The sequence below is a fragment of the Ahaetulla prasina genome, chromosome 11 (genome assembly GCF_028640845.1).
Source record: "Ahaetulla prasina isolate Xishuangbanna chromosome 11, ASM2864084v1, whole genome shotgun sequence".
Lineage (NCBI taxonomy): Eukaryota > Metazoa > Chordata > Lepidosauria > Squamata > Colubridae > Ahaetulla > Ahaetulla prasina.
Window position 1 is genome coordinate 13852973 of NC_080549.1, and position 22735 is coordinate 13875707.

General features: G+C 42.9%; 1 protein-coding gene across 4 annotated transcripts in view; it reads left to right on the forward strand.

Annotated features, from left to right (window-relative positions):
- The window catches only part of MID2 (midline 2), a 231955-nt gene that overhangs the window by 144549 nt on the left and 64671 nt on the right, over positions 1-22735 (forward strand). For all 4 annotated transcript variants that reach the window (XM_058196559.1, XM_058196562.1, XM_058196560.1 and 1 more), the window contains exon 3: positions 7571-7666. In XM_058196559.1, coding sequence (XP_058052542.1) covers positions 7571-7666 — 96 coding nt within the window. The remainder of the gene's footprint in view (positions 1-7570; positions 7667-22735) is intronic.

Sequence of the window (22735 nt, forward strand, 5' to 3'; positions counted from 1 at the left end):
GGGTGACTTTGAACCAATCACTAGGAGATAGTGAGTTCTAGTCCTGCCTTAGTCATGAAAGCCAACTGGGTGACTTTGGGCCAATCACCAGGAGACTGTGAGTTCTAATCCTGCCATAGGCATGAAAGCCAGCTAAGTGATTTTGGCCAGTTCCTCTCCCTCAGCTCACCTCACTTCACAGGGTTATTATTGTCGGGAAAATAGGAGAAAGGAATATTAGGTATGTTCACCGCCTTGAGTTATTTATATGCACAATAAAGGCAGGATGCAGTTGAATAAATTCATAAATAGAAACACAGGTCAGATTTTCCCTTTTGTTGCACGTCCTAGAAGAGGTGAATGGAGAGCAAGGTGTCCCCAAGCAGGAATCAAAAGTATCTAAGAGAATTGGGAAAGCAACGAAATATCTACGGTGGAAGGTTAGATTGTAAAAGAGAATAGAATGTAGAATAGAATATTCTATATTGGCCAATATAGTGTGTCCAGTGCATAAGAATAGAATAGAATAGAATTTTATTGGCCAAGTGTGATTGGACACACAAGGAATTTGTCTTGGTGCATATGCTCTCAGTGTACATAAAAGAAAAGATACGTTCATCAAGGTACAACATTTACAACACAATTGATGGTCAATATATCAATATAAATCATAAGGATTGCCAGCAACAAGTTATAGTCATACAGTCATAAATGGAAAGAGATTGGTGATGGGAACTATGAAACGATTAATAGTAGTGCAGATTCAGTAAATAGTCTGACAGTGTTGATGGAATTATTTGTTTAGCAGAGTGATGGCCTTCGGGAAAAAACTGTTCTTGTGTCTAGTTGTTCTGGTGTGCAGTGCTCTATAGCGTCGTTTTGAGGGTAGGAGTTGAAACAGTTTATGTCCAGGATGCGAGTGATCTGCAAATATTTTCACTTCTTGATTCTTGATAAGCTGTCAGTGTACATACAAACAACAAAATGATAAATCATAAGATACGATAATAATCATAAGATACAGCCAACAGGTGATAAGGTACCAATAGGAGCAGGTAGTAGGAAAGGTGAGAAGGATTATTATTATTATTATTATTATTATTATTATTATTATTATTATTATTATTATTATTATTATTATTATTATTATTATTATTATTTAATTTGTATACCGCCCTTCTCCCGAAGGACTCAGGGCGGTTAACAGCCAAATAAAACAACAATCAAGACACGTACTATACAAATTAAAAGCAATAGCTAAAAAACTTATTTAAATTTGGCCCAACTATTAAAATACATTTCAAAACCCTAAAAAAACTAATAAAAATTAAAAGCCCATAAAATCAGCTAAAATTTTAAAATTTTAGGCCAGAAGGAAATGGTAATGATTTGATGAAAAGACAGATGGGAGGTGTAATTGTATGTTTTCGTTGCCTTTTTCTCTCTTTTTGCTTTGTATGCTTTTATTGTATTGGTATACAATACAATAGATACACACACAAACACACAAATATAGCTATAGATATACATATACACACATATACACACGCCAATCTCTAGTGCTGCTGTGTAACGGGGTGAGCTCCCGTTACTTGTCCCAGCTTCTGCCAACCTAGCAGTTCGAAAGCACATAAAATATGCAAGTAGAAAAATAGGAACCACCTTTGGTGGGAAGGTAACAGCGTTCTGTGCGCCTTTGGTGTTGAGTCATGGCGGCCACATGACCATGGAGGCATTTTCGGACAGTGCTGGCTCTTCAGCTTTGAAACAGAGATGAACACCACCCCCTAGAGTCAGGAACGATTAGCATGCATGTGTGGGGGAATCTTTACCTTTACACACACAAACACATAAATATATGCATGCACACACACAAACTTAAAAAAAGATATGCACACACACACACAAACACATGCATGCACACACATACAAACTACAGTGCTTTAGCTTTTAAACTAAATAGATATAGATACACACACAAACACACAAATATATATGCACATACAGAGTAGAATAGAATAGAATAGAATAGAATAGAATAGAATAGAATAGAATTGTTATTGGCCAAGTGTGATTGGACACACAAGGAATTTGTCTTTGTGCAGATGCTCTCAGTGTACATAAAAGAAAAGATATTTTCATCAAGATCACAAACACACAAATATATATGCACATACAGAATAGAGTAGAGTAGAGTAGAGTAGAGTAGAGTAGAGTAGAGTAGAGTAGAATAGAATAGAATAGAATAGAATAGAATAGAATAGAATAGAATAGAATAGAATTTTTATTGGCCAAGTGTGATTGGACACACAAGGAATTTGTCTTGGTGCAGATGCTCTCAGTGTACATAAAAGAAAAGATATGTTCATCAAGACCAGAAACACACAAATATATATGCAGCCACACACAAACACATGCATGCACAGACAGACTAAAGTGCTTTTATAGGAATGAGAGCAGTTATAAAGCCGACATTCAAAACATTGGGTGGTCAAAGGGAACTTATGACAAAACTGTTCTAAACAACTTTGGATCAACTGGCATCTTTGTGATATCACATTACCCTTTAATAATACATCAAGTAAAAAAAAAAGAGAGAGAGAGAGAAGGAAAGAAGGGGCTTGTAGCAGCCCGAGCTTTGCTAGGTCACAGGGGAAATAAATGGAGTTAGCAAAGTGAAAACGGAAAGTGAGATTGCCGTAGCACAGACTGTATTTATTTTCCTCTTTTATACACACTAAATGGAGAAAGCGGAGATGCAAAGTCCACACTCCGGTCGCTTGTGGGGGCGAGGAGAGGAATAAAATTGTCGTTCGAATATTTACTGACGCAGCAAACCATGAACGCTGAGCCATTACTGCAGCAACAAATGGGAGACCATTATTATTATTATTGGGGGTTTTTTCCCCTTTCTTTCTTTCCTGGAACAATAGAAGTGCACATAATCTTTTTTGTTGTTGTTGTTGTTAAACATAGGAACACCAGCAGGGGTGAAATGGTCTCGGTTTGGATCGGATCACCCAATCCGGTAGCAATGGTGGCGGGTGGTTTGGACAACCGGTAACAAAAATCCCTGCCCCCACCTGCCATGCCCAGCTGAGCCGCGCGATTATCAGAGTTTTGTTTTTTTTTACTTTTAAAAGCATTTTTTCTTCGGCCGAAAAAATGCTTTTAAAAGTAAAACAGAAAAGCCTCTGATGATCAGGCAACTCAGCTGGGATCATCAGAGCCTTTTAAAAGCATTTTTTTAAAACAACCTCTTCATTTTAATAAAAACATTTTATCGTTTGTCGTTCGCGTTTCGTTTTGTCCCTCCTTCAGCATCCTGTCTTGAATGACCCTATTCCACCATTTCTTCAATATTATGTAACTTTTCTCCTGGGGGACGTTATCGCCCAGCGAGTTGGCTGTGACGAGTTGGCATGGCAAGTTGGCCAAGTTGGCGGCTTGGCTGCGGCGGGTTTTCCTAGACCAATGAGGGTTAACCTTTCTGGTGCTGAGGGACCAAAGTGCGTGTGCACGTGTGCGAATGCACACACATGTGCCCGAACCCCCAAAATGCAATGCAAACACCCCCCCATGGTCCCCCATGCATCTGCCCCACCCTACTGTGCCCATTTTGGCTTCCAGGTTGGTGCAGGAGGTTTTCCAGGCCCAAAACAGGGCATTGAGCCCCTCCCCCGTGCTGTTTTGGGCCTTTAAAGCCTCCTGCACCAACCTGCACCCCCCCAGTGCATGCACCCTGCCCCAGGCGCATCCATCCGCACGTCCCCTGCATGCCCCCCGCACACCCACACAGCAGAGACCCAAAGATCAGCTGGCTGGCAGGAGGTACAGTTCATGCACAGTGGAGCTGGGCTGGAGTGATGGCTGATGTGCCTGCAGAAAGGGCTCTGCATGCCACCTGTGGCACACATGGCGTAGGTTCACCATCATGGTCCTAGACGCTCTGCTAACCGCACGAAGGCCCATGTTGGTGGAGAGTTCCAAAAATTTGAGAGGGGGGGGTTCATTTGCAAGGCTTACAAGCACCCATTCTGCCCTGCCAGATCCTTCAAACGCAGCTAAGGTAAAAGGTAAAGGTTTCCCTCGCACATATGTGCTAGTCGTTGTCGACTCTAGGGGGCGGTGCTCATCTCCGTTTCAAAGCCGAAGAGCCAGCGCTGTCTGAAGACGTCTCCGTGGTCATGTGGGCGGCACCCCGGTACAGTCAGCTGCAGCTGTGGCTGACTGTTGGGGGCGAGTCATTGGCCCCGATGGAAAGGGTGCGCAACTTGGGCGTTCTCCTGGATGAACGGTTGTCTTTCGAAGACCATTTGATGACCGTCTCCAGGAGAGCTTTTTATCAGGTCCACCTGATTCGCCAGTTGCGCCCCTTCCTGGACCGGGATGCCTTATGCACGGTCACTCATGCTCTCGTGACCTCTCGCTTGGACTATTGCAATGCTCTATACATGGGGCTCCCGTTGAAGAGCACCCGGAGACTCCAGTTAGTCCAGAATGCAGCTCCGCGGGTGATAGAGGGAGCTCCACGTAGCTCCCATGTAACACCCATCCTGCGCAGACTGCACTGGCTGCCTGTTGTCTTCCGGGTGCGCTTCAAGGTATTGGTGACTACCTTCAAAGCGCTCCATGGCTTAGGACCAGGATATTTACGGGACCGTCTACTGCCATCTTCTATCTCCCAGCGACCGGTGCGTTCTCACAGAGTGGGACTCCTTAGGGTGCCGTCAGCCAAACAATGTCGACTGGCGGCCCCCAGGGAGAGGGCCTTCTCTGTGGGGGCTCCTACCCTGTGGAACGAACTTCCCCCAGGACTTCATCAACTATCCGACCTTCGGACCTTTCGCCGCGAACTTAAAACCTATTTATTCCGTCTAGCTGGACTGGCTTGATTTTAAATTTTAAATTTGCTTTTATGGGTTTTAAATTTTTGTAAATTTTTATAGGGTGTTATTGTATTTTAAAAATTTTTGGCCAATTGAATAAGTTTTTTAAGGGATGTTCTTAATATTATATGTATTGTTCTCTTTGTATTTTATTTTGGCTGTGCACCGCCCTGAGTCCTTCGGGAGAAGGGCGGTATACAAATTAAAATATTATTATTATTATTATATTATTATGACTCAACGCCAAAGGCGCATGGAACACTGTTCCCTTCCCACCAAAGGTGGTCCCTATTTTTTCTACTTGCATTTTTACGTGCTTTCGAAACTGCTAGGTTGGCAGAAGCTGGGACAAGTAACGGGAGCTCACCCCGTTACACGGCACTAGAGATTTGAACCGCTGAGCTGCCAATTCAATTGAGCTCCAATTCTGGCCTCTCCAGCTTGAAGAGAGTCAGGGGACAACTAAAAAAGCTGAGGGGTGGGTCCCTCTCTGCATTTTTGGGGACCCTTAGCAACTGCTTGAGTCTGCACTCTGCTACAGTTGCGTAGTCTGATTTGTCCCAGTTTTGGAAACAAGCCAGATCTCTATTTATTTCCTACTTGCAGCCCTTCTTCCTCCCTCTTTCCCTCAACACCATCGCAGCTCCTACTCTCTTTTCCCTTGGCTATGACCTCCTTTCGGATTGCTTTCTTATTGTGCATTTATACACAGACTCTCTATCGCATTTTTGGTCCCTGCGGTCTCTCGATCAAGGAGGCTACAGCTTGTTTATGCAAGACCGGCACTGGCAATTCCCAAGTGGTTCCCAGCAGAGCCAGTTAAGGGAATCTTGTATGTTAGGATTGGGCCAGAAAAAACTCTGCCTTCATCTTGAAGGAATATTGTCAATCAGAACAGGCAATGCTGAGGTTTTTTTCCCCTCCAATTCGTTTATGATTTTTATATTCTTGCATTTGACCCCTTGGTTCCCTTTTCCTTGACTTGCAACCACGATGGTTTCCTAGGTCTTCAACCATATCTTACTTGAGCCTGTGTGTGTCTCTCAGTCTCCTCCCAGACCAGTTATGAACCTTCATGTCTGGGAAAAAATGTTTAGGTTTCTGAACCTGGTTTCCTCTGAACTGAGCTCATTTGGAAATATGCTGTTACATCATGGTAGTTCAGCCAATGGTGGTGGAGGATGACGCTTTTAAGGGAAATAGAATAGAATAGAATAGAATAGAATAGAATAGAATAGAATAGAATAGAGAATGGAATGGAATGGAATGGAATGGAATGGAATGGAATGGAATGGAATGGAATGGAATAGAGAATGGAATGGAATGGAATGGAATGGAATGGAATGGAATGGAATAGAATAGAATAGAGAATGGAATGGAATGGAATGGAATGGAATGGAATGGAATGGAATGGAATAGAGAATGGAATAGAATAGAATAGAATAGAATAGAATAGAATAGAATAGAATAGAATAGAATAGAATAGAATAGAATAGAATAGAATAGAATAGAATAGAATAGAATAGAATAGAATAGAATAGAATAACAGATGGAAGGGACCTTGGAGGTCTTCTAGTCCAACCCTCTGCTCTGGCAGGAAACCCTACACTACTTCACACAAATGGATATCCAACCTCTTCTTAAAAACTTCCAGTGTTAGCACATTCACAATGTCTGGAGGCAAGTTGCTCCACTGATTAATTGTTCTAATTATCCGGAAATTTCTCCTTAGTTCTAGGTTGTTTCTCTCCTTGATTAGTTTCCACCCATTGCTTCTTGTTCTGCCTTCAGGGTGCTTTTCAGAATAGTTTGACTCCCTCTTCTTTGGGGCAGCCCCTGAGATATTGGAACACTGCTATCATGTCTCCCCTAGTCCTTCTTTTCATTAAACTAGACAGGTACACAAATGTACACAAAAGCTGCTGGGTTGCTTAATAAGTGATTCAAGATGTTGTTTCCATAACAGCGACTAACTTGGTTTTGCTAATGTAGGAGAGAGAATGGCAGAGCTAGGCAGAGGCGTCAAATGGGACATCAGCTTAGAATCTCTACATAGTCATAAGAGCAGGGATGAAATCCAGCAGGTTCTGGAGAACCGATAGCGGAAATTTTGAGCAGTTCAGAGAACCAGCAAATACCACCTCTGGCTGGCCCCAGACTGGGGTGTGAATGGAGATTTTGCAGTATCCTTCCCCCAGGAGTGGGGAGGGAATGGGGATTTTGCAATATCCTTCCCCCAGGAGTGGGGAGGGAATGGGGATTTTGCAATATCCTTCCCCCAGGAGTGGGGAGGGAATGGGGATTTTGCAGTATCCTTCTCCCAGGAGTGGGGAGGGAATGGGGATTTTGCAGTATCCTTCCCCTGCCATGCCCACCAAGCCCACAGAACCAGTAGTAAAAAAAATTGGATTTCACCACTGCACAAAAGGACAAAGTCCAACCCTTCTTGGATGCTGTTGTAGTTTTACCCAGGCGCAAACTCTTCACCTGAGAAGATTCCAGTACATAGGTTTGACCTGAGCAATAAATCAGTAATTTTGAAGCTTCACACGTGGTCCTGGCTCTTTGCGCCTGGCAATGGCCCTGCCTTTGAAACGGTTAGGAAACGATCGGTTAGCTTTATCCGTATCTTTGGCATGTTGATATTTATTCTTTGTTTGTTTTTGTTTCCTTTGTCTCCCCTTTTCTTTCGGTGCCGGCAGCAAACTCTGGAGATGAACCTCACCAACTTGGTTAAGCGCAATAGTGAGCTAGAAAACCAGATGGCCAAACTGATACAGATCTGTCAGCAGGTGGAGGTATGTGCTAGCGTGTCTTGGTGCTCTGGTTTGGATGGGGTGGGGTGGAAGATCAGATGGTGTCTATTTCTATGTGTGTGTGTGTGTGTGTAGTTAGCCATGGGGGGAAACTAATGATGATGATGATGACGACAATGTTCTTCTCTGACCAAGTGATTTTTTTTAAAAAAATAATTTTGATTAAACGTTTAACTTTTAAAAACAAAATAAAGAAAAATACAACAAAAAACAAAAACACATTAAAAACACATAACAGACATAACATTACATCGTATATTATTTTACGGCTTGCCGTATCGACATAAATATATATTCTCTGTTCTTAGTCAATCGATCCTCCACAGGCTTATATTTACGTTGGCGTCTATTTACCAATCCGTCCTTATCCGGTTAACACAATTCAGTGGTTTACACTTCCTAATTTTAACTTAATTAGGTTAACATTCCAATTTGTTATTTTGATTTCTTTTTTCTAACCAATCGTATAATTTATTCCACACTTTGTAGTATTCCGACTCTTCCCTTTCCTTAATTTCTAGCGTCATCTTGTCCATTTCTGCACACTGTTAAGATTTTTTGGATTGTTATTTCCTGTCCTGGAACATTGTTTTGTTTCCATCCATATGTGACAGCGATCCTTGCTGCCGTTAATATATGAAGTGTTAGGTATGTGATTTTTTGAAAGTCTTTGGTTGGTTTTTCATACAACATGCCAAGCTGAGCTCATTGGGATTGTGCGTGGTTTACCAACGTGTAGTTTTAGTATGAGGCAATGTTAGGCCATACTTACTGCATTCAGTTTTGGTCGCCACAATGTAAATGTAAAAAAGATGCTGAGACTCTAGAAAGAATGCAGAGAAGAGCAACAAAGATGATTAGGGGACTGGAGGATAAAACATATGAAGAACGGTTACAGGAACTGGGTATGTCTAGTTGAATAAAAAGAAGGACTAGGGGAGACATGATAGCAATGTTCCAATATCTCAGAGGTTGCCACAAAGAAGAGGGAGTCAGGCTGTTCTCCAAAGCACCTGAGGGTAGACAAGAAGCAATGGGTGGAAACTAATCAAGGAGAGAAGCAACTTAGAACTAAGGAGAAATTTCCTGATAGTTAGAACAATTAATAAGTGGAACGACTTGCCTGTAGAAGTTGTGAATGCTCCAACACTGGAAATTTTTAAGAAGATGTTGGATAACCATCTGTCTGAGATGGTGTAGGGTTTCCTGCCTGGGCAGGGGGTTGGACTAGAAGGCCTCCAAGGTCCCTTCCAATTCTGTTGTTATTATATTATTATTACGTATTTAGGGGTAATAAAATGCAGTTGTGTTTTGTTAGCCCAACTGAATTTAAAATGTGCGGCACCCTTTAGGAGCTTCAAGGATACCAAACATTTCCATTTAGTGCTCTCAAGGGGGCCTTCAGCCCACCTCTGGAATTTCCTATGCACCCCACAATCCTTACCTTTCACTCATTGAAAACCAGATGCTGATCTCGCCTCGCCGCCCACCGCCCGGTTTATCTGAAGCAAGAAGAACAGAATCCTCCTAATCATGGAGATGTTCTGACCTAGACTTCCCAAGAGCGTGAAACAGACTTCCCGACAAAATCCCCTTTTTATTAAGTTACTGTGAATTTGCCTCATTCACATCCAGCAAAGTCTTTCAAGGGTAAATTTACAGTCACAGACCTTCTCTGGCTTGGAGAGCTGCGGATTTCTTCAAAACCTGGCAAGGAATCACGAACCAATTAAGCGAACTAATTGTCTCCTGCAAACTCCACTCCCCTTTCGCTCCTTTTTTATTCCCTCTGGGAGGGGCCATTAACCGTCCACCTGTGGCTTTACTCCCAAGTCGACCTTTGTTCTTCAGCTGTTCCCTTCGTCTGGCAACTCTGCGCATGTGCACCCTGGGAACAGGCTCCAGCTGTTTGTCTGCCTCACTGATGTCTGACTCCGAAGGCAGCTGATAGCTGGCATACGGCCCAGGCCCTCTCTCTGCCTCCGACGTAGAGCCCTCATCAGAGCCTTCCTCAGACTCCAGGACTGGCCCATGTTCCTCCCCAACCTCCTCACTGTCCGAATCTGCCGCCAGATCCACTGACTGCTGGCAGGCCGCAACAGGAGATTTCACTCAGTGCATTGGAACAGCAAGGCAGAAAGATCCTGCCTTGCTGCTTCCAAATGCAGAACAATTAATAGTGAATTATCTCAGTGCTTTGTTTACCAAGGCGATGCCCAGGGAGAAGCCACAGCAATTAGTTTCTTCTTAATGGCTTATTGATGTTCAGTTACTAAATTAAGAAGTGGTTTCTCGAACAAGATGCCCGTTCTTTTTTTAATAATGGAAATAGAGATCATGATTTAGGACAGCGGAAAACCGATTCAATATGCTGTTCAGCTTTATTTCTCAGAGGGGCTGCACCTCCTCTGCCATCTACCTGCATACCGCCCTCATTTCTCTCATACAATTCCGCTCCAGCCCTGGTTCACTTAGAGATGCTTTAATTTGTCGTGAACGAAATCAAATATATGCATCCCAGGATAATGTTGCAGGCTCCAATCTGAGTCGGTCACTGGGACCAGAATAGAATAGAATAGAATAGAATTTTTTATTGGCCAAGTGTGATTGGACACACAAGGAATTTGTCTTGGTGCATATGCTCTCAGTGTACATAAAAGAAAAGATACATTCATCAAGGTACAACATTTACAACACAATTGATGGTCAATATATCAATATAAATCATAAGGATTGCCAGCAACAAGTTATAGTCATACAGTCATAAATGGAAAGAGATTGGTGATGGGAACTATGAGAAGATTAATAGTAGTGCAGATTCAGTAAATAGTTTGACAGTGTTGATGGAATTATTTGTTTAGCAGAGTGATGGCCTTCGGGGAAAAACTGTTCTTGTGTCTAGTTGTTCTGGTGTGCAGTGCTCTATAGCGTCGTTTGAGGGTAGGAGTTGAAACAGTTTATGTCCAGGATGCGAGGGATCTGTAAATATTTTCATGGCCCTCTTCTTGATTCGTGCCTTTGATTCGAGGTTGTGTCTTCCAAGTTTTCAGACTTCTGCTGGAGCCAATCCTCAGGGTCTATGAACCCCATTTTTCATGGTTAGATGGCAACTTAAAATTCAGAAAGGATCAAAACGATTAAATACACAGGGTGGGTAGGTGTGGTATGGAAAATCCCCCTGCACCCAGCCAGGGGCACTAATCTGCACAAAGCCTTGTTCTCTTCAATGGACAAATGTCCACCAAAGAGCAGAAGGAGGAACAGCAAGGAAGAAGGTGAATGTTGAAGTCAGAAAGAGCCTTGATTGAAGAATTAAAATCGAGGTGAATGAGCTGATTACATCGGCTGTCTGAACCTTAGAAAAAAACAAGACAGGCAGAAAATTGACTTGTTTGAACTCGTGCTGCTGGAGAAGTCTCCTGCATATTCCTTGGACTGCAAAGGTGACCAACAAGCAAGTACTAGAGCCCATAACTCCAGATGTGTCTCTAGAAGGCAAAATCACGAAACTTGTGTGTATCCCTTACTTTGGCCATGTCATGCAGGGAAATTCACTGGAAGAAGCAATTATGTTTGGAAGAGTTAGTGGTAAAAGGAAACTAGGCTGTTAAAGAACATGGTGGCTGGATACCATCAAAACTGACACCAGCCAGGGTATAGAACAATTCAGAGAAACAGTGCAAGGTCAGAAGATTTGGAGAGACCTGGCCCAGAGAATTATCAAGGGTTGGACATGATTGAATAGATGATTCTTCTTCTTCTTCTTCTTCTTCTTCTTCTTCTTCTTCTTCTTCTTCTTCTTCTTCTTCTTCTTCTTCTTCTTCTTCTTCTTCTTCTTCTTCTTCTTCTTCTTCTTCTTCTTCTTCTTCTCCTTCTCCTCCTCCTTCTCCTTCTCCTTCTCCTTCTCCTTCTCCTTCTTCTTCTCCTTCTCATCTCTTCCTCCTCCTCATCTTCTCCTTCTCTTCCTCTTCTCCTTCTCCTTCTTCTTCTCCTTCTCATCTCTTCCTCCTCCTCATCTTCTCCTTCTCTTCTTCTTCTTCTTCTTCTTCTTCTTCTTCTTCTTCTTCTTCTTCTTCTTCTTCTTCTTCTTCTTCTTCTTCTTCTTCTTCTTCTTCTTCTTCTTCTTCCTCCTCCTCCTCTCCTCCTCCTTCTCCTCCTTCTCCTTCTCCTTCTCCTTCTCTCCTTCTCATCTCTTCCTCCTCCTCTCTCCTCCTCCTCATCTTCTCCTTCTCTTCCTCCTCCTTCTCCTTCTTCTTCTTCTTCTTCTTCTTCTTCTTCTTCTTCTTCTTCTTCTTCTTCTTCTTCTTCTTCTTCTTCTTCTTCTTCTTCTTCTTCTTCTTCTTCTCCTTCTCCTCCTCCTTCTCCTCCTCCTTCTCCTTCTCCTTCTTCTTCTCCTTCTCATCTCTTCCTCCTCCTCATCTTCTCCTTCTCTTCCTCTTCTCCTTCTCCTTCTTCTTCTCCTTCTCCTCCTCCTCTTCTCCTTCTCTTCTTCTTCTTCTTCTTCTTCTTCTTCTTCTTCTTCTTCTTCTTCTTCTTCTTCTTCTTCTTCTTCTTCCTCCTCCTCCTCCTCCTCCTCCTCCTCCTCCTCCTCCTCCTCCTCCTCCTCCTTGTCCTTCCCCCCTCCTCCTCCTCCTCCTTCATTATCATCCTCATCCTTATCACATTGGCAGTATTTCATCTCTAGGTTCAGTATTCTGGGTGGACTTGGGATGCTGAGAACGGACATGCAATATGGATTCCAGCTAACGATTTCCCCTTCCACTTCTGCTGATGTTGCTGCCTTGGGAGAAAATACCCCATCGATTGAACCAGCACTATCCAACCCTTTCTTCTGCAGATGCCCTCTCTGCTGATCTCTCTGCTGGCGAAAGGATTTGATCTTTGTTTGCAGCAATTTTATTTTCAAACACAGCTCATTGTGAAAGGCAGATTGATCTCGTTCTCTTCCACCCACCCGTTGGCCGCCCACTTCTCAGCCACTAAAAGGGCACCGTGTGCGCCCTGAGCTGGCCAGAGCGGAGGCTGTAAAGCTAAATTAATGAAAAACCATCAGCAGCCCCCAGCCCGAAGTGTCAGGAAGAGGCATAGCATTTAAAGTTCACCGAAGAATATATTGTCCCCTGGAGCCTATTGACTAGAAGATGACCGTGTGCCATTACAGTAACATGTTTGATAGAAATGCCCAGGGGAGCCCTGCTGTGCCCAACCTGCTGGTACCATATTCAGAGAACTCAATTTAGTTGAAAAGTTGTGCTGTTCTTGCCAAAGGCCATTTCATTTAACTAGATTGGCTGAATAAAGCAGTTGCTGCCACCTGAAATGTTACTCCAAATGTTTATATCAGTGGTGGGTTTCAATTTTTTTTTACTATCGGTTCTGTGGATGTGGCTTGGTGGGCGTGACATGGTGTGGTGGGCGTGGTAGGGGAAGGATACTAAAATCTCCATTCCCTCCCCACTCCAGGGGAAGGATACTGTAAAATCTCAATTCCCCCCCCCACTCACTCCAGGGGAAGGTTACTGCAAAATCCCCATTTCCTCCCGATCAGCTGGGACTCGGAAGGCAGAGAATAGATGGGGGCGGGGCCGGTCAGAACTTTTACTACCGGTTCTCCGAACTACTCTAAATTTCCGCTACCGGTTCTCCAGAACTGGTCAGAACCTGCTGAAACCCACCTCTGGTTTACATGCCCTGGATCAGGGGTCTCCCACCTTGGCAACTTGAAGATTTGTGGACTTCAACTCCCAGAATTCCTTAGCCAGCTAAGAAGTTGTGGGAGCTTCATCCCTGGAGGCTTTCAAGAAGAGACTGGACTGCCATCTGCCAGAAATGTTGTAGGTTCTCCTGCTTAGGTGGGGGATTGGACTAGATGACCTATAAGGTCCCTTCCAAACTTTGTTAATCTGTTAAAATCCTTATCATTCCGGACAAATGGTTATATGGTCTCTTTGTGAAAGCCTTCAATGATGGAGCATCCACAACTTCTGAAGGCAACTCCTGTTCCATTGGTAATTGTTTTCACTGTCAGAAAAAATTCTTCTTAGGTTGAATTTCCCCTTGGTGAATAGAATAGAATGGAATGGAATGGAAGGGAAGGGAAGGGAAGGGAAGGGAAGGGAAGGGGTGGAGTGGAGTGGAGTGGAGTGGAGTGGAAGGGAAGGGAAGGGGTGGAGTGGGGTGGAGTGGAGTGGGAGTGGAGTGGAGTGCAGTGGAGTGGAGTAGAGTAGAGTAGAGTAGAGTAGAGTAGAGTAGAATAGAATAGAATAGAATAGAATAGAATAGAATAGAATAGAATAGAATAGAATGGGACCTTGGAGGTCTTCTAGTCCAGACTCCTGCTCAAGCAGGAAAAAAACCCTATACTATTTCAGATAAGTGGCTAAATTTCCACCTTGTTTCCTCCCTTTGAAAGAATGGCCCATTTGCTCGTCTGACCTCTCTCGGTGTCTCCGTTCTCCAACTGATTGCCTTTTTCACCCCATTTCACCTTCTGCTTTCAGACTCCTTCCGCAAGTTTAATCTTGCATTTGGGGGAAAGCGTCAGCTTCATAGATCCAGGGGTCTTGGCCTATGAAAGGCCAGTGAAAGTGGTACGTTCCTTTTACTTCCTGATCAAAAGGAAAGGCAGATGAAAGGGGATCAAAGGTGCACTTTCCTCCCCAACTTCTTCTGTAAAGGAAAAAAGTCTTTCGCTCAAACTGCGTGTTGGCTTTTAGCTGCGTTTCTGAAAAGATCTTTCGTCCTCGGGAGACTTGATTTGGTCGAGGGGGATCAAAGAAAGGAGCGGAAGTGACCCCAGAGAGGACTTTAAATCATCAAGAGTTTGATGCTTACATTATTTATATTTATATATTATTAGAAGATTGGAGTTGCTCGGATAGCAAACAAGGGAACTATCATACAACAAAGAAGAAAGAAAGAACAGAGGAATAGAAGGTAAGATAGAGGAGGTGAAGGAGAGAGAGGGATGGAGGGCAGGAGAAGGAGGGGCGGATAAGTCAGGGGATAAGAGTAGGAGAGAAGGTGAGAAAGGAGGGAAAGAGAAGAGGAGTGGGGGAGAGGAAAGGGAAGTAGGTATGAGGAAGGAAAGGAGGATGAAGGTAGGAAAGGAGAAGAAGGAGGCAATGAAAAGAGAAGAAGAAGGTTTGTTGTATAACAGAGGGAAAGAAAGGGTAGAAGAGCAACTCCGAATGCAATTAAAATGTTTTATTTTTTTCCTTTCCTTAGAGAGAATATGTATGATTATCTATGAATAAGAAAATGTACATCTATAATATGTGTATAAGAAAATAAAAAAATAAAAAACCAGAGTTTGATGTTTTTTTAAAAATGTAATTTGGGGGATAGTGTTTGGGTGTAGATTTTCAAAAAAGAACGAAGGATGGCTCTTTGGTCCCCCAGATGTTCTGTGAAGCCCCCTCTACAAAAGGATCCTGTAGGCTAATATACAATAGTGGCCAAAATTGTGGAAACCTTTTGGGAAAAATGCATTTTCTAAAACTAGCTGATAATATCACTTTTTTTTTTTTTTGGAATAGTATCATAAAATTATATATCAATGGAAAGACAATTTCATCAAGAACGTAATGCAATCACTTTTATGAAGGATCTGCTGTTAGAATAGCAGTTACAGTATAAAGAAGAAAAGGGAACATGTAGAAAAAAATGAGATATACAAAAATTATCACCATGTCAGTTAATACTTAGGTGGGTAACCTTGAGCATGAATTAAGGCCTTATAATGCCTTCCCATGGAGTGAACCAAGTCTTTTAGTTCTGCAGCTGTTATTACAATGTGAAACCAAGGTTGAAGGATTGCTTCTATTAACTGGGTTTTATTGCTGGATCGCTTCTGACTAACAAGTTTCTTTAGTCGGCTCCATAGATTTTCAATTAGGTTAACGTCTGGGCTGAGCAAAGCTGGCTGAGGTATTCTTGGAGTTGAAGTCCACAAGTCTCCAAGTTGCCAAGGTTGGAGACCCCTGTTCTAGAAGGAAGACCTCACTCCCTGGAATGACTCTGTTCATCAATGACGTTGAGGGACATTGGCTCTTGAAGGATGGCATCCCTTCCAAAGGATGTCTTTTCCTCAGCCAGGATTAAAAGGACCTTGGCCTACTCAGATTGGCCTGAGGCCAAGGCTGTTCAGGCAGGAAAAGGCACTCCTTGGGATTGAGTCGCCAACTGTGGAACTATCTCCTAGGTCTAATTGGTCCAACTGACACCAGGCACAATCCCTTAAATCTATCCTGCCCTTTGATGTTCAGGATTTTAGGTCTTGTCCAGGCTAATCTGGTATTTTGGGTGTTCTGCTCTTTCTCCCTTTCAAATCATCCATCCATCCTTTCATCCATCCATCCATCTATTTATCCATCCATCCATTCATCCCTCCCTCCCCCTACTCAATGGCCAACTCATTGTAATTCCTTTGGTGTATATAGAGATCAATTGGCAAGAATGCTGTGCTAATTAAAACCAACACAAGGAAAAGTAGTCCAGTCCAAAACAATTTTTGGAAAAACCTAAGTCATTGAAAATTTTATCTGGATTGGACTAAGTCTTCCTTGTGTCAGTTTTTAGATAGATAGATAGATAGATAGATAGATAGATAGATAGATAGATAGATAGATAGATAGATAGATAGATAGATGAAATAGATTATATATAGATAATATATATATTATAATATATATATAATATAGATTATATATATATATATATATATATATAGAGAGAGAGAGAGAGAGACAGAGAGAGACAGACAGACAGAGACAGACAGAGAGAGAGACAGAGATGACAGATAGATAGATAGATAGACAGAGATAGATAATGATAGATGAAATACAGTAGATGACAGACAGACAGAAAGACAGATAGATAGATAGATAATGACAGATGACAGATAAAGAGAGAGAAAGAGAGAGATGACTGACAGACAGACCAACAGTCCAAAGGAAGCAAGAAGAGGCAATGCCTGAAAATGCCAGGAGGAAAATGGTTTTTTGATGAAATAGTGAAATTGGGTCAGCCTTTGAGGGAATTCTATTTCCATCTGTTGGATTGCGATTTCTGCATCTTTGTGGTTTTAATTACAGCATGAAAATAAAAAAAAACAACCCATCCATACAATTTCTTGAAGCTAACCTGTACCAAAGGCTGCTGCTTCTCCCCTCTGCAGTCATTCTGCACAGACATTAACAGATGGTAGCCAGAGCTGGATTCACAGAGAAAGGCTCGAGCAAGGCCCGTTTCTAACGTTGAAAATGAAAACGGTAAAAGAAACACAGCTATGGATTTTGCCCTCTTCTTCAGAAAACCTTCACCTTCCTTCCGAGTTTACGATGCCATCAAGCAGTGATGAGGACAGCTGCCTGCCTGCCTGGGCCACTGCCTTGCTGCACTTTTTTTATTATTATTATTATTATTATTATTATTATTATTATTATTATTGTTATTATTATTATTATTATTATTATTAATTTTGCCCTTCGAGAGTATCCTAGAGTTTAACCACAGACGTCGCTAGGATTTAACTGCAGATTTGCAAAGCCCTGAACCTGCCAACTTGTCATGCTTAGGGTGGATGTTGCTTTTTTTTTTTTTTTTTACAGCCTGCTCCTTTTGAAGTTGAAGAGCTATATTTGCCTTGAAGTTGCCTTGTCTGTCCTAACATTATTATTGGTAATTGAGGTTCATCTCTCGGCTGAGACTCTTAGATCAAAGCAGGCATCACTTCGGCTCTCAGGCTGCTTGCAATTCATTCGTTTGGTGGGGCAAGATAGATTGATTCCTTTGTGTGCTCCTTCGCTAACCCAGACGGACAGAAGCACACACCGCTCTGCAGGCACCTTTCCTCCCTGAGCTGAAGCAACATTGCCATGCCCTGTGTTTTAATCTGTCTGCGCCCCCTGAGCTGGGCCTTCTGCCAGAAAGTGACTTGGAAAGTGAGGGGGAAGGGCTGTCAGGACTTACCCCGGGAGCACCGGCTTCCCTGGCTCAGCTCCAGGAGCCAGAGGCAGGCCAGGTGGAGGAGATAATGAGGCCTCCGTCCCCTGACTCTTCCACCCCCCAGGCCACACCTTCAGACCCAGCTGATGGCAATCAGGCCTGGCTGGACCCTAGGTTTCGTAGGCAGGAGAGGAGGGAACAACAGAAGCAGGGGTGTGGCAGGCCTAGGAAGTGCTGAGTCATGGAGCCACACCCTACAGGATATAAAGGCAGCCAGAGCTGCTGTGCCTCTTTGTAGCAGGCAAATTAACTGCTTAACTAAGAGCTGAAGTACTGTTTTGTTCCTGGGTGACTCATCGGCGTCAAGGGAGATAACAGAGACACTTGGCAGATGCTCGCTATTTTGCTGCCAGAGGTGATAGTGCCGGCTAATTAAGCCATCGCTCGGAGGGAGGCGAAGGGGGACATAAACTAATCCCTTAGGATCAACCCTTGGACCTGGAGCTGTTCGACAGAAGCTGATCTGAGTAGATAAAAACTGAACTGGGTAACAAACTATGTAACAGTTGTGCAACTTTACGTATTTATGAAGATGAGCTATTTAGTTAGAATAGAATAGAATAGAATAGAATAGAATAGAATAGAATAGAATAGAATAGAATAGAATACAGAATACAGAATAGAATAGAATAGAATAGAATAGAATAGAATAGAATAGAATACAGAATACAGAATACAGAATAGAATAGAATAGAATAGAATAGAATAGAATAGAATAGAATAGAATAGAATACAGAATACAGAATAGAATAGAATAGAATAGAATAGAATAGAATAGAATAGAATAGAATAGAATAACAGAAGGGACCTTGGAGGTCTTCTAGTCCAAGGTTGCAGACCCCTGTCTTAGGCTAACTGCAGAGGGCAGAAGAGAGCAAACCCCCACTCCAATTGCCCCAAATCTTTCAGGATTCCTAGATTTCAGTAATTTCACCCAAAGACCTCACACAAGAAAGTCAAAGTACTGTGAGATACTGCATTCACTTTGGGGGCATTGTAGGATTTAGGATCTTTCAAATTATTATTTGAGTTGTGGGGAGGTTCACAAGAACTCTGGCATCAATAGACGTTACACGAGGACCCGGATTATTGGGGGGCAGTATCAGGGGTGAAATCCAGCAGGTTCTGACAGGTTCTGGAGAACCGATAGTGGGAATTTTGAGTAGTTTGGAGAACTGGCAAATGCCACCTCTGGCTGGCTCCAGAGTGGGGAAGGAATGGAGAAATTCAAAAACTTTTACTACTGGTTCTGTGGGTGTGGCTTGGTGGGCATGGTTTGGCTTGGGGGGGTGTGGCTTGGTGAGTGTGGCAGGGGAAGGATACAGAACCTGTCATAACCTGCTGAAACCCACCTCTGAAGAGAGCTCTGCTCTTATGTGGCATCTGGAATCTCCAAAATTTGGGGCAACGCTTTCCTGCTCTTTCTGGAGGCTGCAAGACCAAGAAAGAGCATTTCCCAAAGTTTCCAGGCTTTCTGCAACCTGCAGACTTCCTTCAAAAGGCATTTCAAAAACGTATTTACAATTATGTAAATATGAATGCATTAAATAAGAAATTGAATGCTTGAATGTATCACTCTTTGCTATGAATTGTTTCTCTTTTTGCCCGAGATAGGCGGTAACATGCTTGCAGAGATAAGCATTTATCCAAATTTTTGGCACGTGAACCCAACATCGTTGGCCTAAGACATTTAGGGGTTTGAGAGAAGGTAAAGGTCTCCCCTGTCCAGTCCAACTCTAGAGGGAGATGCTCATCTTTTTTTGTGGGGGTGTGGGGCAAGAAAGCCAGTGTTGTCCGAAGTCCCTTTCTATGGTCAGGTGCAGCAGTGGGTTGCTACCGATTCACCCCAGATTGCATGCGCAGAAGTGTCACACGTGCGCGCGCACACCCACGAGTGAATTGGTAGCGACGGGATTTGCAACCCACTACTTGTTCAGGCAGCAAGCATGACTATGTTCCCAAAGTGCAATGAACGCTGTTACTTTCCCACCAAAGTGGTACCTATTGATCTACTCGCATTTGCATGCTTTTGAGCTGCTAGATGGGCAGGAGGTGAGGCAGGAATGGGAGCTCACGCCATCCTGTGGGTCTCGAACCCGGACTGTGTAAGCTTTTCAGCTGACAAGCTCAGCGTCTTTAACTGCTGAGCCATTGTGCCCCCCCTTCTTGAGATACGGATAGAATAGAACCCCAATCCTAGTTGCTGCACGGATCTTAACAGGCTGCCTGCTAAAATATCCAGCAGGGTTGTTCTTTCATTCTACTACACTCAGCAATTCCTGCACTTCAGCTTTTTCACTCTTAAACGCAGGCATTCAGAGAGATATCCTTTCTTTCTCCACACCGATCTCTTCCTTTCCCCCTTTCCTCCTCCCACACCAGATGCCTCTGGTTAGACCCGGAACCTCGTAATGGTCACGTCAAATGGGATTTGCAATTTCCTTTTCAATTGGGAAGCTTCAGAATTCTCCCTTCGGGGTTGCAGTTTTCCACTTCATTTGCAAGTCTTAAGCTCCGTCAATTGCCCCTTCTAGCACAGCTGAAGAAAATGCATTCTCTCCCCCCACCCTCCACCCAGTTTTAGTGAGCTTCCATCCAGCCAGGCTTCAAAGAAGAAAGAGCAAAGGATGCAGCAGGAAAGGGTTTTAATATTAAGGAGACACTCCAGCATCTCGTCTTTGATCCCTCGGGATGGATCACGCCCTCTTAGCAATGCTAGACATTCCAAAACTCAATTGGCCTTTTGGAGGGGAAAAAAGAAAGAAAGAAAAGAAAATTCAGCAATGGCAGAGTTGAAGAGTTAATGTGCAATTTCCTCCCTCTCATCTATTTGCTTCCCCACCCACCTTTCCTGAGCAGTTAATTGCGCACCATACAGGAGGATTTCCTGCAATGCAAAATGTTAACATTTTCTAAATGTTAGCATTTTCTAATTTTGTCAGAACCGCTGCGAAAAGAGATATAACGGCCCTCTTTTTGTCTCTTCTGATCTTCATGATTATTTTCCTTCCTCCCCAGAGGCTCCCTTTTTGTATTGGGGAGGGGGAAAAAACCAAAAAGATTAAAGGTGCACATTTTTAATGACATGGCATGTGGTGCCAATGACTCATGGAGAAAAAGGTCTCCTGCGTTAAACATTCTTCTGTCTGTTGGCTTCAAACGATTTGTGGATGCCAGGGAGACCAGCATGGCAATACAAAACAAACCAACATGCACAAGAATTGTATGATGAAACATAGAGCTCTTCCATTCTGTGTGTATTGTGGTGTTTGAAGGGGAAACAAGGCGTGAATGTGTGCAGCCATGAAACTTTGAATCCAGACACTGTTTTTGGTTTTGGTTAAAGGCTTGTGTTGGAATTCATTGTTGGAATGTATTTCTATGCAACAACTACAGTAGTATTCAGCCAGTAGATGGCAGTGTTTACAAGTGTGGATCTATGGTATATACTCTATGCTGTTTTGTTCTAAGTAGAGTTTCCTGTTTCCTGTTACAGTTAATATAGTTGAGCAGTAAAGCACATGGTGACTGTGCTGTTTGTTTGCTCTGTGGTGCTATATATAAACAGAATTTCTAATAGCTTGTCAGCTGGAAAGCTCACAGTCCGGGTTTGAGACCCACTTGATGGTGTGAGCTCCCGTTCCTACCAGACCACTTAGCAGTTCGAAAGCTTGCAAATGCGAGCAGATAAATAGGTACCACTTCAGTGGCAAGGTAACAGCATTTCATTCACTTTGGCATACAGTCACGTTGGCCACTTGCCCACAGAAGTGTCTTCAGACAATACTGGCTCCCTTGGCTAAGAAACTGAGAGGAGCATCACCCCCTAGAATCGGACACCAATGGAGAGGGGAAACCATCACCTTTTCAGTTGTTAGGACACAATAGAGGACGGAAGCCAAAATTTCTAAAAACAAGCAAACAAACCTTGTAAAATTGGTAAGATAACAACGAATGAGCTTCCTCGGAACACGTTTCAATAATCTGCAAATCTGAAGACAGCCACCGATGTGCCTTTTGGATATTCTCTGAGGAATTCACCATGAATTCCTGCAATCCCAAAGCCCTCTTCTTAAATTTTTACAGAAAAGCTTTTTGTGTAACTCATGCTTTCTCTTTTCCGCCCAGCGCCAATGCTTGGCTTTTGATGAGTAGACCAATGAGAAATAATCACCGTGGGGAAATTACATATGAGGGCAGGAATCTATGGTGTGTGTTGGTAATGGAGCACCATTTTTCAAAATGAAAAGTAGTCTCAGGAGGCAGCGGGGAGAGCAGGCAAGCTACAAGAAAGGAGGTGATGCTTGTCCCTTTTCCCCCAAGGGCTGTCTTAATTCTCAAAATCTGCCCCGCCACCCCACAGGTATATCCCAAACCTCACTTGGAATAGTGGTATCGTTTCATTTGGGAAAACACACAGCAAGTGCAGGGGTGAAATGCTCCTGGTTCGCCCGACCCGGTAGCAATGGTGGCGGGTGGTTTGGAGAACCGGTAGCAAAAATCCCTGCCCCCTCCCTTGCATGCCCAGCTGAGCTGCATAATCATGAGAGTTTTTGTTTTTTTTTAACTTTTAAAAGCATTTTTTCTTTTAAAAATGCTGAAAAAAATGCTTTTAAAAGTAAAAAAAAAAGCCTCTGATGATTGCACGGCTCAGCTGGGATCATCAGAGCCTTTTATTGTATTTTAACTTTTTTAAAAAAGTTTTTTATTTTGAACATATTAAAACACAAGACAAACATGCAACATTTATATACGTATCACTGTTTCTTATCAGCTATTCAAAGCGGTCTTTCTTACTATTTATACATACTTTAATTCTATCTTATTATACTTTTATATTATCTATCTTCCTTTATTTCATCTACATTCATCTACATTTTCTTTATTTCATCTACATACAGATTTTACCCTGTTGTTCGATTTTCATTATCTTTCCTATTTTCCAACCATTCATACCATCTACACCAGACCTTGTAATATCCTCTCTTTTTCTTTGATTTCTTTTGTGAGTTTATCCATCTCTGCACATTCTAGGATTTCCTT